This window comes from Eretmochelys imbricata, chromosome 14 (assembly GCF_965152235.1).
Source record: "Eretmochelys imbricata isolate rEreImb1 chromosome 14, rEreImb1.hap1, whole genome shotgun sequence".
Lineage (NCBI taxonomy): Eukaryota > Metazoa > Chordata > Testudines > Cheloniidae > Eretmochelys > Eretmochelys imbricata.
The window spans coordinates 14507527-14522445 of NC_135585.1; the positions used below are offsets into that span (position 1 = coordinate 14507527).

Consider the following 14919-nt stretch of genomic DNA (forward strand, 5'->3'; position numbering starts at 1 on the left):
TGCCCTTCAAAAGCAAATAACTCTTATCTCCCCATCTCTCTCTTCCCCAAAACCAGCCCATTGCACACAATGGATCATGGGAGTTTCACTGAGAAGTTTATGAAACAGCACTGTCAGCTCCAGAGATGGTGTAAATCAAGACGATGCCCAAATAGATATAAATTCTGCAACTGTCCAGATTTGAGGGAAGAGGAACCTCGTGTAGCAGCCCAGGTAAGATCAGAGAATCAGTTGGCAGGCGTAAAAGCAGGTTGGTGGAATGGCTTTTGGCTTTAATAATAGCTTTGATCTCAGAGATACTTCAGCCCAGGTTTCCTTAGTGATAAATTCAAAGTTTTATAAAATATTAATAAAGCACTGAGCTTAACCTATTTGTAACAGGCTTTGGAGGAGTTGGAAAGCTAGACAAGCTCACTAAAGAACCTGTTTTAGTGCCTAAGCTTGCTGCAAACTACACTGTGTTTTTCTAATGGATTCCTATTCTATTCGGTTTATCATTGTAATAGGTCTGTTTCTTTGCAGGAAGCATAACATTTTGTCTGCATGTCTTGTGGCTGGCATTTAAATCAAACCATGTTGGTCATTTGCCCTAAGACCTTTGATCTTGCCTGCATTCTCATGCCTTCCAATAGTTCATGTCAATAAACATTTAAATGTTATATTATATATTAGGGGTGTGTTACCCTGGGGAGTTAATATTTGTGTTAAACTGACATTGAATTAGCTCTGCAGCATTGATTTGAGTTTTCAAAAGTGACAAAACAGTGAGTGCAGCCCATAGGGTCTCAGTGACCAAATGCTACTGAGGAAATGTCTTGCTGCCCTTTTAAACAGGCTTCTTCAGATCTAATGATTCCCCTTAGCAGAGACAGATACTGAATCTCATTCCACTAACAGTGGAAGCAGGGCATGCACACAGCACAAAAGGTGCAACCCCAGGAGAAGATAAGTTACACACCTTGAATTGAGGGGAACACCACCAGAATGGTACAAAGCCAGGCGGGGGGGGGGGGGGAAGTCCCCTCAGGTGTCTCCTCCCAGGAGCTGCACTCACCTGTGCTACTGAACATTCTCTAGCCCTCCATATCGGCTCCTCACCGGATCTTATCCCAAGAGCGTGCTGGCTGGCAAAGTTCCTTCAGAGAAACGCAGTTGCAGCAGGTGTTTCTCTGAATGCGTGGGGAGTTTGGAGAGAGAAACGTCAGAAGTCAGCTCATCCTTAGTTTTAGTGCATGCTGGCTTCTGCGTCCTCCCCCACTGTTCCATCTCCCTTGAACCCCCTGCCTCTCACCCTCCCCTTTGGTTCAACCCTGAATCTCATTCCAACAACAGCAGGAGCAGGGCATGCGCATACTGCACAAAAGGTGCCACCCTGTGAGAAAACAGTAGTGATCCGACTTCGAGCACAGTGAATGCCAGTGAAAATGAGGTAGAATCAGAGGCTAAAATAAGGAAAGAACAAGTTAGGAATTACTTAGGCAAATTAGATGTCTTCAAGTCACCAGGGTCTGATGAAATACATCCTAGAATACTCAAGGAGCTGACTGAGGAGATATCTGAGCCATTAGCGATTATCTTTGAAAAGTCATGGAAGATGGGAGAGATTCCAGAGGCCTGGAAAAGGGCAAATATAGTGCCCATCCATAAAAAGGGAAATAAGGACAACCCAGGGAATTACAGACCAGTCAGCTTAACTTCTGTACCCAGAAAGATAATGGAGCAAATAAAGCAATCAATTCGCAAAAACCTAGAAGATAATAAGGTGATAAGTAACAGTCAGCATGGATTTGTCAAGAACAAATCATGTCAAACCAACCTAATCGCTTTCTTTGACAGGGTAGCAAGCCTTGTGGATTGGGGGAGGGAAAGGGGGAAGTAGTAGATGTGGTACATCTTGACTTTAGTAAAGCTTTTGATACTATCTCACACGACCTTCTCATAAACAAAACTAGGGAAATACAACCTAGATGGAGCTACTATAAGGTGGGTGCATAACTGGTTGGAAAACCATTCCCAGAGCATATTTGTCAGTGGGTCACAGTCAAGCTGGAAGGGCATAACAAGTGGGGTCCCGCAAGGATCAGTTCTGGGTCCTGTTCTGTTCACTATCTTAATCAATGATTTAGACAATGGCATAGAGAGTACACTTATAAAATGTGCGGACGATACCAAGCTGGGAGGGATTGCAAGTGCTTTGGAGGATAGGATTAAAATTCAAAATGATCTGGACAAACTAGAGAATTCAATATGGACAAATGCAAAGTATTCCACATAGGAACAATCAGTTGCACACATACAAAATAGGAAAAGACTGCTTAGGAAGCAGTACTGCAGAAGGGGATCCAGGGGGTCATAGTGGACCACAAGCAAAATGAGAGTCAACAGCGTAACGCTGTTGCAAAAAAGGCAAACATCATTCTGGGATGTACTAGCAGGAGTGTTGTAAGCAAGACACAAGAAGTCATTCTTCCACTCTACTCTGTGCTGATTTGGCCTCAGTTGGAGTATTGTGTCCAGTTCTGGGCGCCACATTTCGGGAAAGATGTGGACAAATTGAAGAAAGTCCAGAGAAGACCAACAAAAATGATTAAAGGTCTAGATAACATGATCTGTGTGGGAAGACTGAAAAAATTGAGGTTGTTTAGTCTGGAGAAGAGAAGACCAAGAGGGGACATGATAACAGTTTTCAAGTATATAAAAGGTTGTTACAAGGAGGAGGGAGGTAAATTGTTCTCCTCAACCTCTGAGGATAGGACAAGAAGCAATGGGCTTAAATTGCAGCAAGGGAGGTTTAGGTTGGACATTAGGAAAAACTTCTGAACAGTCAGGAAGCTTAAGCACTGGAATAAATTGCCTAGGGAGGTTGTGGGGTCTCCATCATTGGAGACTTTTAAGAGCAGGTCAGACAAATACCTGTCAGGGATGGTCTAGATAATACTTAGTCCTGCCATGAGTGCAGGGGACTGGACTAGATGACCTCTCGAGGTCCATTTCAGTCCTATGATTCTATGATTCAGATGGAGTGATCCTTTTATTTCTGGGGTTCTGTTCCTGACAGCAGTAACACTTGGCTTTGGCATTAGTTGAACCATGACAGAGGAGCCCGTGCGGACAGACAGCGAGATCAGCCGCGAAGACTCCATCATGGGCTCCGGTCAGAGAGAAGACATTGCCAGCAGGGCCTCCAGCCCAACAGGCTCCTTGGGCCACCATCCGCACTTGCCCCCCCCGACACACAACCCCAAGGAGATCTGGAAGAAAGGAGGCCGCATGTTCTCAGTCCTGCTGGCCGTCAATTTGGTGCTACTGGCCTGCACCCTGGTGAGCAGTGCAGCCTTCAACCAGGTAGCTGTGCACGACTATGACGTGTTTTTCCTGCTGACCATCATGATGCTGATCTGTATTGCCTGGACACTCTTCTACCTCATCGTCACCACTAAGCGCCAGGATGCCATCCTATACAAGGACTCCCATGCGGGACCTGTCTGGCTGAGAGGTAGAAAGCCACCATGGGTGATACCTTGGGGTGGCAGGGGGGGTGGATGGAGATGGGATCCCATACGAGCTAAGCACTCTGTGGGCAAAGCATTGCCCAGATGGCCTCCTAGGGGCCCTTCTCAAAACATCACTCACAGAGAACTACAGAAGGTTCCTTTCCTTAGTGCACTGGGTCTGAGGGTTTGACTGCTCCAATGATCAGTCTCATTAACCTGCTGGATCCGGTACTTACACAGGAGGGTTCTCCGACGTACTCTGTTATTTTTCAGCCTTGTCATTCGCCATTCCAAGGGCTGTTGGTACAAAGGATTTGTAGGCTTTAGGGTAAAAAGAAAACTGGGACTACTATAAAGGGGAAGCCCAAAACGCCATCTGCCTCTACATGGCAATGCCATTTCTCTCCCTCCACTGTCTGTCTAGACAAGTGTGGGCTCACCTACGTCTACCTGTCCACCCCCACCATGTGCACGTCATCTCTAATTGCCTTTGCTTCCTCAACAGGAGGCCTGGTTTTGTTTGCCATTTTCACCCTCGTGATGGACGTGTTTAAAACTGGGTATTACTCCAGCTTCTACAACTGCCTGTCCGCCATCAAAATTATCTACCCTATCGTGCAGGCTGTGTTTGTGATCGTCCAGGTGAGCGTGGGCTCTTTCAGTGCCCGGGGGACAGGGGGGGTGAGCTCAGGGACAATGCTTGACCTTCCTGGGGTGCTGATCACTCTTGGACCGGTCTCTGCCCAGCGAGCTTAGCTCACTCCTAGATCCATTCTAACCTAGCAGAGCAAACTCAGCTGACTAAACTCCTCAGGGAGCACACTTCCCCGTCCGCCAAACCATATTTGATCTGCGGTGACTTGCTCTAGGTCAAGGTTCATAACTCTTTTCCATACTATGACCTGCTATTATTTGCATAGCAGGACTGGTCACCTGAACCCCCCAGCCAGGTTCTAGCCAGGACTTCTCTCCCATTTAGCAACATGGAAAGGGCAGGATGGCTGTAACCCCTGATATCTGTTCATGATTGCCTGTGGGGTCTCAACCCCCAGGTTGGGAACCCCTGATGGATGTCAATACTGTGGAGCAGAGAGGGCTGGATGGGAGCAAGGGATAAGCAGGAGCAGCCTGATGTGCAGCAATGGTGGGCAGAAGAAGGAGCTGCAGAGGCAGAGTGGAGAGCATAGGAGGGCTACAGCACAAGGCAAAGTAAATGGCAGAGGAGCGACACGGTTGGGAAAATGGGCCCAGTGCAGCAGAGAATAGGGCAGGGCCTGACTTTCATTCTGCAGAGCATGGAAGTGACCGGGTCTGTTTCTAGTCTGACGCTGCCACTTTGAGGGTCAGTCTTAATCAACACTTATATTTCTTCCAGACGTACTTTCTGTGGATTTCTGCCAAAGACTGCATTCACGTGCACCTGGACGTTACCAGGCGAGTATTTCTCCCAGCTGGGCGTGTCCTCTTCTGCACTGGTCCCCATTCCTCTGCCGCTGCGAGCCTCCCCTGCAATTCGCTGCAGCTACAAGCGGAACATTCCTACATTCTTTCATGTCAATGGGTCTGTTACAGGATTATCCTACCAGGCACACAGAAGAGATGGTCCCGTGGTGAAAAGTGGAGAGCTGCCACTTGGTTCCCAGCTACCCTGAAGTGCTAAAAGGGGAGGGTCCGTTCACAGATCAGGTTCAGTAAGCTGTAGAAATGGGGGCCAGCTGCAAAACTGAGAGGCAGAGCCAGGGTTTTGGTTTGAGCGCCTCTCCAATGTAATCCCGGCCCACGCAGTGTGGCATTCTGTCCCCCCTTAGTGGTGGTTGACCCACAGATAGATGTCAATGAGCCGGCTACCATGGGCGTTCCCGTACTAGCAGCTCACCCTTTAAGATCCAGAAGCAGGAAGACTGATCCCCATGCAGAGGCACAGCCTTACACTAGCACATAATACTTAAATTTTAAAAAAAAGTCCTGGTCACTTCCCCGGTACTAGGAAGGAACACAAAGGAGCGTCAGGAAGATCAAAAGGCTGATGGAATGAGAAACCAGACCTCAGATGATCATATTCACTTTCGCAAGACTGGATCCACCTTTCTGGACAGGCCAACCCTGACCAATTACTCTACATACTTCCATCCGCACCCTGTGACAGACTGAGCCAGAAACAGTGAGAGACGAGACTTAGTTGGTGCTTACCGGGCAGGGTAGATGGTATGAAGAGTGAAGGGAATGAGAGAGAGCAGTTAGGGCAGCAGACAGGGAATCAGGACACCTGGGTTCTCTTCCTGACCCTGCCACAGACTCCCTGTGTGACTGGGGGGAAGTCACTTCCCCTCCCTGTGCCTCAGTTTCTCCATATATAAAACAGGGATACTGATACTTGCCTGTCTCACAGAGGCAAGGCTTAATTCACTCATGTTTGAAGAGTGCATTGAGGCCTAGAGAGGATAAGTGCCAGAGAAGCAGACTTTGCCTTGATTCTATCTGTCTCTTCTCTCATACAGGTGTGGCTTGATGCTGACGTTGACCACTAATCTAGCCGTGTGGATGTCGGCTGTAACGGACGAGTCCGTGCATAAATCACACACAAAATTCCAGAATGTAACAGAAGGAACACACAGATGGATCATGAAAGGTAATTTGCTCAATAGTAAACCCAGCTAATTCTGGAGCTGAGGCTACGGAGTTAGAAGTCTTTCTCCGGATCAGAGTCTGATACCCTTACTCCGTCTCAGTAGCAATTTCATTGATGAGTGAATGCAAGGGGACTGCCCAGAGTAAGGTGCTATCTTGTGTGACTAGGGGTATTCCAATCTGGACCTTAGTATTCGTGTCTTGCTTTGTGTCCAGCAGGAGTCATGGGGATGGAGAGAGAACCTAGAATGAACAGAAGAGGAGGAGGGGAGAGGAGGAAAAGAAAAGGAAAGGAAAGAGAGAGAATGAAAGAAAGAACCAGGGTGGAAGACGAAAGGAAGGAAGAAGGGATTCAGGACATGCCCAGATAAGAGAAGAATGTTCACTAAACCAATTGTTTGACAAGGGGGAAAGCAATTCCGAAAGGCAGAAACCAAAGGGAGGCTGAGGTTTCAATGGGTGGACTCTCAGTGTCCAGGCAACCCTGGGGTTTGGGGTCATGAGATCTACTTGTATCTTTGGTCCTGCATTTTAGTGACCATCATTCTCCAGAGTGAGGCTCTTCAGGTCTGTTAAAAAGTGCTTGTTCCCCACAAGTAACAATGTAACATGTATGTGTTTTTCCTGTTCCAGCTGGAACGGCAAGTGACTCAATAGAAGGCTGTAGTTGTACCAGTGAAATTTGCAAGATCTTCCAGAGTGGCTATTTTTGGTTGTATCCCTTCAACATTGAGTACAGTCTCTTTGCCTCTGCCATGCTGTATGTGATGTGGAAGAATGTTGGACGCCTCATAGACCACCACACCCACCATATCCACCACCTGAAGTTCAGGCTCTTCAGAAGGACCTTCTTTGTGGGCATCATTTTGGGGCTTTTGATACTGGTGAGCGGCCTGGCGGTCCTTATTGTTTATGAGGTGCAGGTGAATGCCAGTGGCCAGCCAGACAAGAAAAATGAAGCACTCATCATGTATTACACCTTCAACATAGTTTGCCTGAGCCTGATGTCTCTTGTCTGCATCGGAGGTTCCATTGTCTACAGGTTTGATAAGAGAGACATGGACCACCACAAGAATCCAACCAGGACTTTGGACATGGCCTTATTGCTGGGGGCTGCCGTGGGGCAATATGCTATCTCCTACTACTCCATTGTGGCTGTGGTGGCCAGCACTCCAAGGGATGCCATAAGTGCCCTCAACTTGACCTACTCACTGCTGATGATCGCCCAGCACACCTTCCAGAACATCTTCATCATCGAAGGCCTTCATCGGCAGCCCCTAGAAGATGACCACAAAATTCATCCTCACCAGAAGGACCTATATGGACTCACCTTTGTCAACATCAATGCCGTATCCCTTCGCGTCCCCGAAAGCAGCAGTGCCCTGCCATCCCCCTTGCCCCACGGTCAAGGTGCGGTAGCAATTCAGCCTTCAGACGTGGTACAGTCCATAATGGTCCCCAAGAAGGTGAAATGGAGGAGGAAGTTCCTAAAGGAGATTTCCTTGTTCCTGCTCCTGTGCAACGTAATTGTAAGTGACAGTCAGAAAGGGATTTTTTGGGAGGTGGGTGGGTCAGTGGAGGGCAGGAAGTCATGTCCAAGAGGATGTGGTCTAAGGAAAACGTTCCTTTTTCTTACCTTAAATCTCTCACTTAAATCAGAAGATGCTGCACTGAAGTCAGTGGACTTATTGGAAAACAGTCTCTGCTGGTGTAACTAGGCACAGCTCCCTTGATTTCAGTGGCTTTTTGCCCATTTATGCCAGCAGAGAACTGGAGCCCATAACGTTGTAGAATCAGTGCGAAGGAGAGGAGAATCGGGGCCCAATATTTTTCATTAAGCTTAATCCTTGGATGCTATCTTTTTAATGTAGGGAAAAGGCATTTAGAGCCTGATCTAAGCCATTTTGTTATATGTTAGACAGCAAAAGACATGATATCAGGTGATCAGTATTGAAGTATCATGCTTGAAATCCTAGCTCCATTAAAGCCAATGACAGAACTTCCATTGACCAGGATTTCACCCCATGGGTCAAATTGTACTCTCAGGATCTCTATTGACAGGTGTAGCTCAGAGCAGAATCTGGCCCCGAAGAGCTTCACTTAGAAGCCTGCCTTTGATTAGCAATTACACTTGATTAGCAGCCACGATTTTCATTGTAAGCCCTAAGGGAAGCCAATTAAATGTAGCATGACCCCCTTCCTTCCCCCACAGTGTTTTGAAGGCATTTTGATTTACAGGAGAGCTGTGGAGGAAATACAGACATTTCACAGGAGCTACGGCTTCTGAACAAACCAGGCAGAGACGATTTAGATAAAGAGCCTCCACTCTTTTTCTGTCTCTAATATGGTCCTGAATTTAGAAGATTTATCCTTTCCCTTCTCCCTGACTCTTCTGCCCTTTGAAGCTCTTAGCACCAGCTACAGCTTCTCACCCCATCCCATCCCTCTCACTGAGACTGTCACGTTTGTTTCCCACCTCCAAACAGCTCTGGATCATGCCAGCATTCGGCGCCCGGCCGCAGTTCGACAACGACAAGGAACTCAACTTCTACGGCTACTCGATGTGGGCTGCCATTGTGGACATTTGCTTGCCCTTCGGGATCTTCTACCGCATGCACGCAGTGGCCAGCCTACTGGAGGTCTACATCATGTCCTAAAAGGAAGAACACCTGCTCTATCAACCCACCTTTCCCGCCCCGGGACTGAAAGTCTGAGCGGCTGTACTGAAGGGTTTGGGGGTTGCATGCATCTCACGCCCTAGCGATGACAGGGCATTACTGCACCACTGTGGAAATAATCCACTCATAGTCCCAGATGTTGTTTTCTACTCATGTATGAGTGCGCGTGTTTGATTTCAATTATTGCTTTAAGTTCTAAGGCTTTTAGAAAAGTGGAACGTGTACAAAGTAGGGCAATGAAAACCACGTGCAGTTCATTCAAATCGATACCCCTTCCTACTAAGGGCCTGATCCTGCTGCCTGCTCCCAATGTCATTGACTTCATTCTCCCAGGGGGCACTCAGTACCTTGTCAGAGCCCATCTATGTGCAGGCTGAATTCCGTTCGCTTTAAGAGATCCATTGGCTTCAATGACATAACTCAGGTGCGCAAGGCAAATGGGACACAAAGCTACATCCCACTGCTGGGAGAGCCATTGCAAAGGAGAAGAATCACAGACATGAAAACTGAACTGGTGGATGTTGAAGGCTTTTGGAATCACGTTAGAATTCTCTTCTCCCCATTATCCGACCACAGTCCTGACGGCTTTGCAATACTGTCTTTGATCACATCCCCTTTCTCCTCATTGAGACTGTATAGCTGCTGATCAGCCAAGGCCCAGAATGACTGAAAGCATCCTTATTCCGGACAGCACCTACTCATGTGCTGAATTCCCACTGAAGCCAACGGGCCCTTAGCACATGGTTAAGTGCAGTCCTGAATAGGAATAGACTTAAGCACGTGCTTAAGGTCTTTCCTGAATCAGGGCCGACGGTTAATTCTATTACGAGAATTAAAAGGATTTTTTAAATAGTTTAATGATTTTTTAAAAAACATATGAACTTATTTTATATAAAAAAATTATTTATTGATTTTCAGTGTAACAATGAATGGCTAAATGTTCACAGTGCCACACAATACACACATTGGAGATCCAATTCATTCTACAGGCCAGATTTCCTGACCTTAGATGAACACACAGGGCTGCCAGTGATTTCATTTGGAGACCTGTGCATCAGAGAGTGGAACTGATCCATATGGTATCTGCCTAACCTGAAGCAAGCCTCATGAACTCTAAACACGCCATGCTTCGTTTGGCTGGTGCATATAAGTATCAGCAAATGAGTCAACATGGCACAGCTCAATGTCTCTCTCTTACAAAGTTATGTTTGTAAGAAAGAAAGAAAGAAATTTCATTGTACTGAAGAGGAAAATCGCAGAGCTGATGAAAATTAACAATCATTTCCTGAGGCTATTTGTATATTTCTCAAATAAAAGAATAAATGAAAATCATATTACTTTACTGAGCAGAGTTTACTTTTCACCAGCCAGCTAGAGTAACGTGTAGGTTTGGTCCATGGAACACCAGAGTGAGAGGGAAGAACAAAGATTTTGAGGTGGTTGAAATATTTTGCCCCAAAAAAGAGTTCACATTTCAACAATTCATAGATTTTAAGGCCAAAAGAGACCATTAGAGCATCTAGTCTGACCTCCTGTATATTGCAGGCCATAGAATTTCACCATTTACCTCTCTATTGAGTCCATTAACTTGTGTCTGACAAAAGCTTATCTTCCAGAAAGGTGTGCAGTCTTGATCTGAAGACATCAAGAGAGAGATAATTCACCGCTCCCCTTGGTAGTTTGTGCCAATGGTTAATCACCCTCACTGGTTAAAATGTGTGCCTTATTTCTAATTTGAATTTGTTTGGCTTTAACTTCCAGCCATTGGATGCTTTCCTTTTAGTTTTTTTATTAAGGCAAAGCTACACTAAAATGTTAGCCTACAACATCATATATTACATATTCAGGATCAAGTTAATATTCAAAGAACCTGGCTAAAGATTCTGACTTGCTGGCTGGGGATCCCTCTTTTAAATACCCGTCCTCTTTTTAGTTCTCCTCTTGTGTATGTCCTTGGTGTGAAAGCTTTTCCATTACAAGAACAGTCTGTATTTTACTATACCACAATTCCATAGGGTGGAGGTGTCACATTTTCCCAATAATTTGCAATACAGCGTCTAGCTGCTAAGAGTGAAAATGAAAGTCATTTGTTGTTCGGTTTAAAATGCTGATTCTTTCCTAGATCATTAAGCAAGCAGGTCAAGGAGGGATCTCCCAGCCATTGGTTCTTGTAATGCCTTTCTCCACTAGACTCAAAGCCCATTAGAACTTTTTTTAAGACCAGCTCTTCAGAGGTTACAAATTAACATGTAAGAGAAACAAGTGAATGAACTGGGAACTGGCTGGACAAAAAAAACCTAGCCAGAATCTTAAGTTCTCCCTCTGAAGAATTTACTCCTGCTGGTGAATTGTACTTTCCTTATTATTTGCCTTCAGAACGTGTTACCCTCTGTCAAGTTTACAGGACTAGCTATAACTCTGATCCCTCTCTGGTCTCTCTAAGTCCACCCCCACAGGAATCGGGATCCAGGCTTTCCGCTCTCTTTGGGCTACAGAACCCTGTGCATCAACTGTACTTACCCAACAGGCCCGACTGAGTTCAGGTACTTGCATTTCTCCCCTTCAGGAATTGCCACCAGTGGTGTATAGACTTAAAACAAATGTATTGTTGATTTAACCACAGGAACACAACGCATAACATAAGAGAAAAAGGATTTTAAAACAAAAGGTCTTCACACATCTATCTTAACTACAGTCCTAGACGCTGGCAGACCCTAACCTCTGAAGACCTGGATCTCAGCCTCCAAAGCTCTCCTACCCCTTGAGTGAGTGCCTGTCTTTTTAAACCCCTCGAGCGAGTGCCTGTCTTTTTAAACCCTTCCTGGCTCCTTTGTTGCGGTTTCCCAGGCTTGGACTGCTGGCCAAAACCTGTCTGCTTAGTCTGCTGCAGGGGGTCAAGCCAGAGCATCAAAACTCAAAGTAGTGGCTCTTGAATAGGCTCTCAAGTAGAGCTGGGCAAAATTTTTCCAACAAATCTTTTTTTCACCCAGAAATGCAGGTTTTGGGTGGACCAAAATGTTTCACAAATGTGTGTCAAATTAGTCAGATTGTTTCAGTCGGAAAAAAAGTCTGGAAAAGTCAAAACTTTCCATTCGGACTTTTTTGAAACGAAACCTTTTGACCTTCTGATTCAGAACAACTTTGTTTCAAATCAGACTTCATTTTTATTTAAAAATAATAATAAAAAAGGTTAGAAAACCCTCCAAATCAAACCCTTTCATTCAGCCCAAAGCAAATAAACATTCAACTTTTTTGGTCACCAAAAAATTTGGAAAAAAAAATTCATTCAGGTTGACCCAAAATGAATTTTTTTTCTCTCATAGTTTCAGTTCTGCCACCAAACCAAAAATTAATTATTTGTACAGCTCTACTCCAATGTTTGCTTGAGAAGATCTCGGAATCCACCTCCTTCCTGAGTGTGGGCAAAGGCTGTTTGTGGCTGAGATAAGTCTGTTTTATTGCCAATCATTGGCCACCATTGTCTGCTATTCAATTGTGTTAATATGTCTAGCTATAAACAATGATAGGTGTGTTATTAACGCAAGATTTTTAAAGCCCATCTTCCCTTTTTGAGCCCACAGTCAGGCAGCTGTCCGAATATGACATTTGCACCTATGTATAATTCTGTGTGTAAAAAAATAAAATAAAGTCCAGGTAGAGAACAGGTAGAAAATTTCTAAATATATAATTTTGGGCTCTCACGTATAAGAGAACCAAAAAAACCAAAACCTCTTTCCCATAATGAATTGGTAAATGTTTATTTAATGCTCAAAGGGATTTTTACAAGCATTGATGGGCATCAAACTGCACTGTCTAGCCAGTTTAGAAGACACTCTGCCTGCAGGCAAAGCCAGAGTCTCTGCCCAATTAGTTAAACACAGGCTCAGTCTAGCACATCAGTTGCAACTCACAATCATGTGTAAACCTTTCACTGGCCACAAGCCCTTCTAGCCAATACGAATCCAGAAACTCACTCCAGATCTCTAAGGTAGCTCAACTGAATACGACCGTGAGACAATTAACCCTTCAGTCAATATTTTGTTGCAGCCAGAACAGTGAAAAGGATCAGTAACGGATTCCATCCCCAATGATGATTTTTTCATGGCAAATCAAAATGTTTGATACATGAAGATATTTATACATTCCCCATTAGTGACAGAGCACCTCACAATCTTTCATGTATTTACCCTCACACAATCCCTGTGAGGTGGAGCACACTATTTTACAGAGGAGAAACTGAGGCACTGGGTGGCTGAGTGACTTGTTAAGATCACGCAGGAAGTCTGTGGCAGGGCAGAGACTTATACCTAGGTCTCCTGACCAGCATCTTAACCTCTGGACCAGCCTTTCTTTCACGGTATCTCCAAGTACAGCCATTTTGGAATGAACAGAAATCAGATCTCCATTAGGGGCTGCAGCTCCTGGCGGCATAGATGGGAGATAACCAAACGTCTGCATGGGACACAAACCAAACAACTATCACATCAAACAAAGCAATTATGAGAGCTGCAGGGAACAGAGAAAAAGCTGGAGCCTCACCCTTACGGTTCGGTTGCTAAATGCAGAGTAAAAGGAGCCTGGTTTTCAGTGGTGCTGAGCACCAGCGCACTCCCATTGGAGTCAGTGGGGTTTGCGGGAGCTCAGCACGTCTTAGAAGAAGGCCACTGTTTAGCCTGAATTTGGGTTGAGGAGCCCAGGTTCACCTGAGTTTCAGTTTGGATCTGGATTTCACAGCTGGGCCCTCCCCTGTTCACAGGCCAAACCAGCTCCAGTTCTAGACAACCCTGAACTCCATCCAGATGCAGAGCTGGGTTTTACGGCTTTGGCCCGGTTCTACCCAAACCTGAAAGTCCCAGCCAGGTCTAATACAAATCCAGCTGTCAGGAGAGGACATGAGTCTCCCCTGAGCCATCAAACACACAAAAGCCAGGACCTTTCACCATGTAAGTACACAGCGAGGGAACCAATCTAAGAAAGAGATGGAGATAAGAAATTGCTTTATGGCAGGTGAACAATAGGGAGAGGAAGAGGCTGTGATTAGGGACCGACCTGAGCTATGGTGTCGTGGATACAGCGAATCTGTCCCTCTTCCCTGATTTCTGAACCATTCCTTGTTTCCTAGGTCAGGTTTTGATTTAGTTGAAGGTGAGGAAGCAGGAGGGGGAGATAATCACAACAGCTCAGCAGCTGGGTGGGAGACGTGTCCAGTCCACTGGCCACGGAAGAGGTCGCTGCTCAGTGCACGCAGGGAGCGGGGAGTTGTCAGGTTTGAAGTCTGGGAGAGTGGGGTCGGGACAGGGTGCTTGTGGAGGGCTGAGGGGTTGGATGTTTGCTGGGGAGGGGGTGGCCGCTGGGAGGGAAGTTCACCAAAGGGTGTAGGTGGGTGGATTCAGCTGCTTGTGGTGGGGGAGAGGCCAGGTTGGGTCTTTGCTGAGGGGTGGGGAAATCAGGCTGGCTGCTTGCTTGTGGACAGGTGGGAGCCAGAGGTGAGACCTGGTTCTTGTTGAGGACTGGCTGGGCGGGAAGAGGAGCAACTCCAACACTGGGCCATTGCTCCATCATTTTTGCTCACTAAGGTGGTTGGCTCCCCCCGCCTTCGGCTGCAGCGAAGGGAAGGGTGCATGGAGAGTTCTCTGGGGAAAATGGCACATAATCAGAGCTTCTCAATTACCTTATCACACCAGACTCTCAACTGCCAATTAACTCCACGCTATCTGTGATGGGGAAGGGTGTGGGGCTGTACTCTGGAGTGTATTAGGCAACAGGCATTCCACAGAACCCTGTTGGACAAACACCAGAGCACGGTGGCCTCCTACTGCCTTGGCTTGGATTTACAGTTTGACTAGGCAGATACTCTCAGGGACAGCCTGTAACCTTATTCATGCCGAGCGCACAAAGAAAGCTGTTAATCAGAATGCTGCAGATAATGGAGGGGAAGAGGTTATTTCTGGTATTAATGACTTTGATTCAGCCCGGGAGCAAAGAAAGCCATCTCTATGCTGGAAAACTGCACCTGTTTAATTAAATGGATTTAAAACCTGACCTCGTTAATCTGATGCAACCCCCAAAGTAGACGCACTTAAGTTGGTTTAACCCTGGCTTGTATTGAGTCAACTTGC

General features: G+C 46.1%; 1 protein-coding gene across 1 annotated transcript; it reads left to right on the top strand.

Moving 5' to 3' along the window:
- Positions 1-3090: 3090 nt before the first annotated feature.
- On the top strand, positions 3091-8779 carry OTOP2 (otopetrin 2). Its single transcript, XM_077834011.1, has 6 exons — positions 3091-3496; positions 4000-4136; positions 4870-4928; positions 5993-6123; positions 6756-7651; positions 8609-8779. Exons 1-6 carry the CDS (start codon positions 3091-3093, stop codon positions 8777-8779), a joined length of 1800 nt encoding a protein of 599 aa, XP_077690137.1.
- Positions 8780-14919: the final 6140 nt, after the last annotated feature.

Bases quoted from the DNA above. Each gene is read 5' to 3' on its own strand.
- OTOP2 (XM_077834011.1), top strand. From the start codon at position 3,091: ATGACAGAGGAGCCCGTGCGGACAGACAGCGAGATCAGCCGCGAAGAC. The intron at 3,497-3,999 runs GTAGAAAGCCAC...CTTCCTCAACAG, and splicing joins GGGACCTGTCTGGCTGAGAG to GAGGCCTGGTTTTGTTTGCC. The intron at 4,929-5,992 runs GCGAGTATTTCT...TCTCTCATACAG, and splicing joins GTGCACCTGGACGTTACCAG to GTGTGGCTTGATGCTGACGT.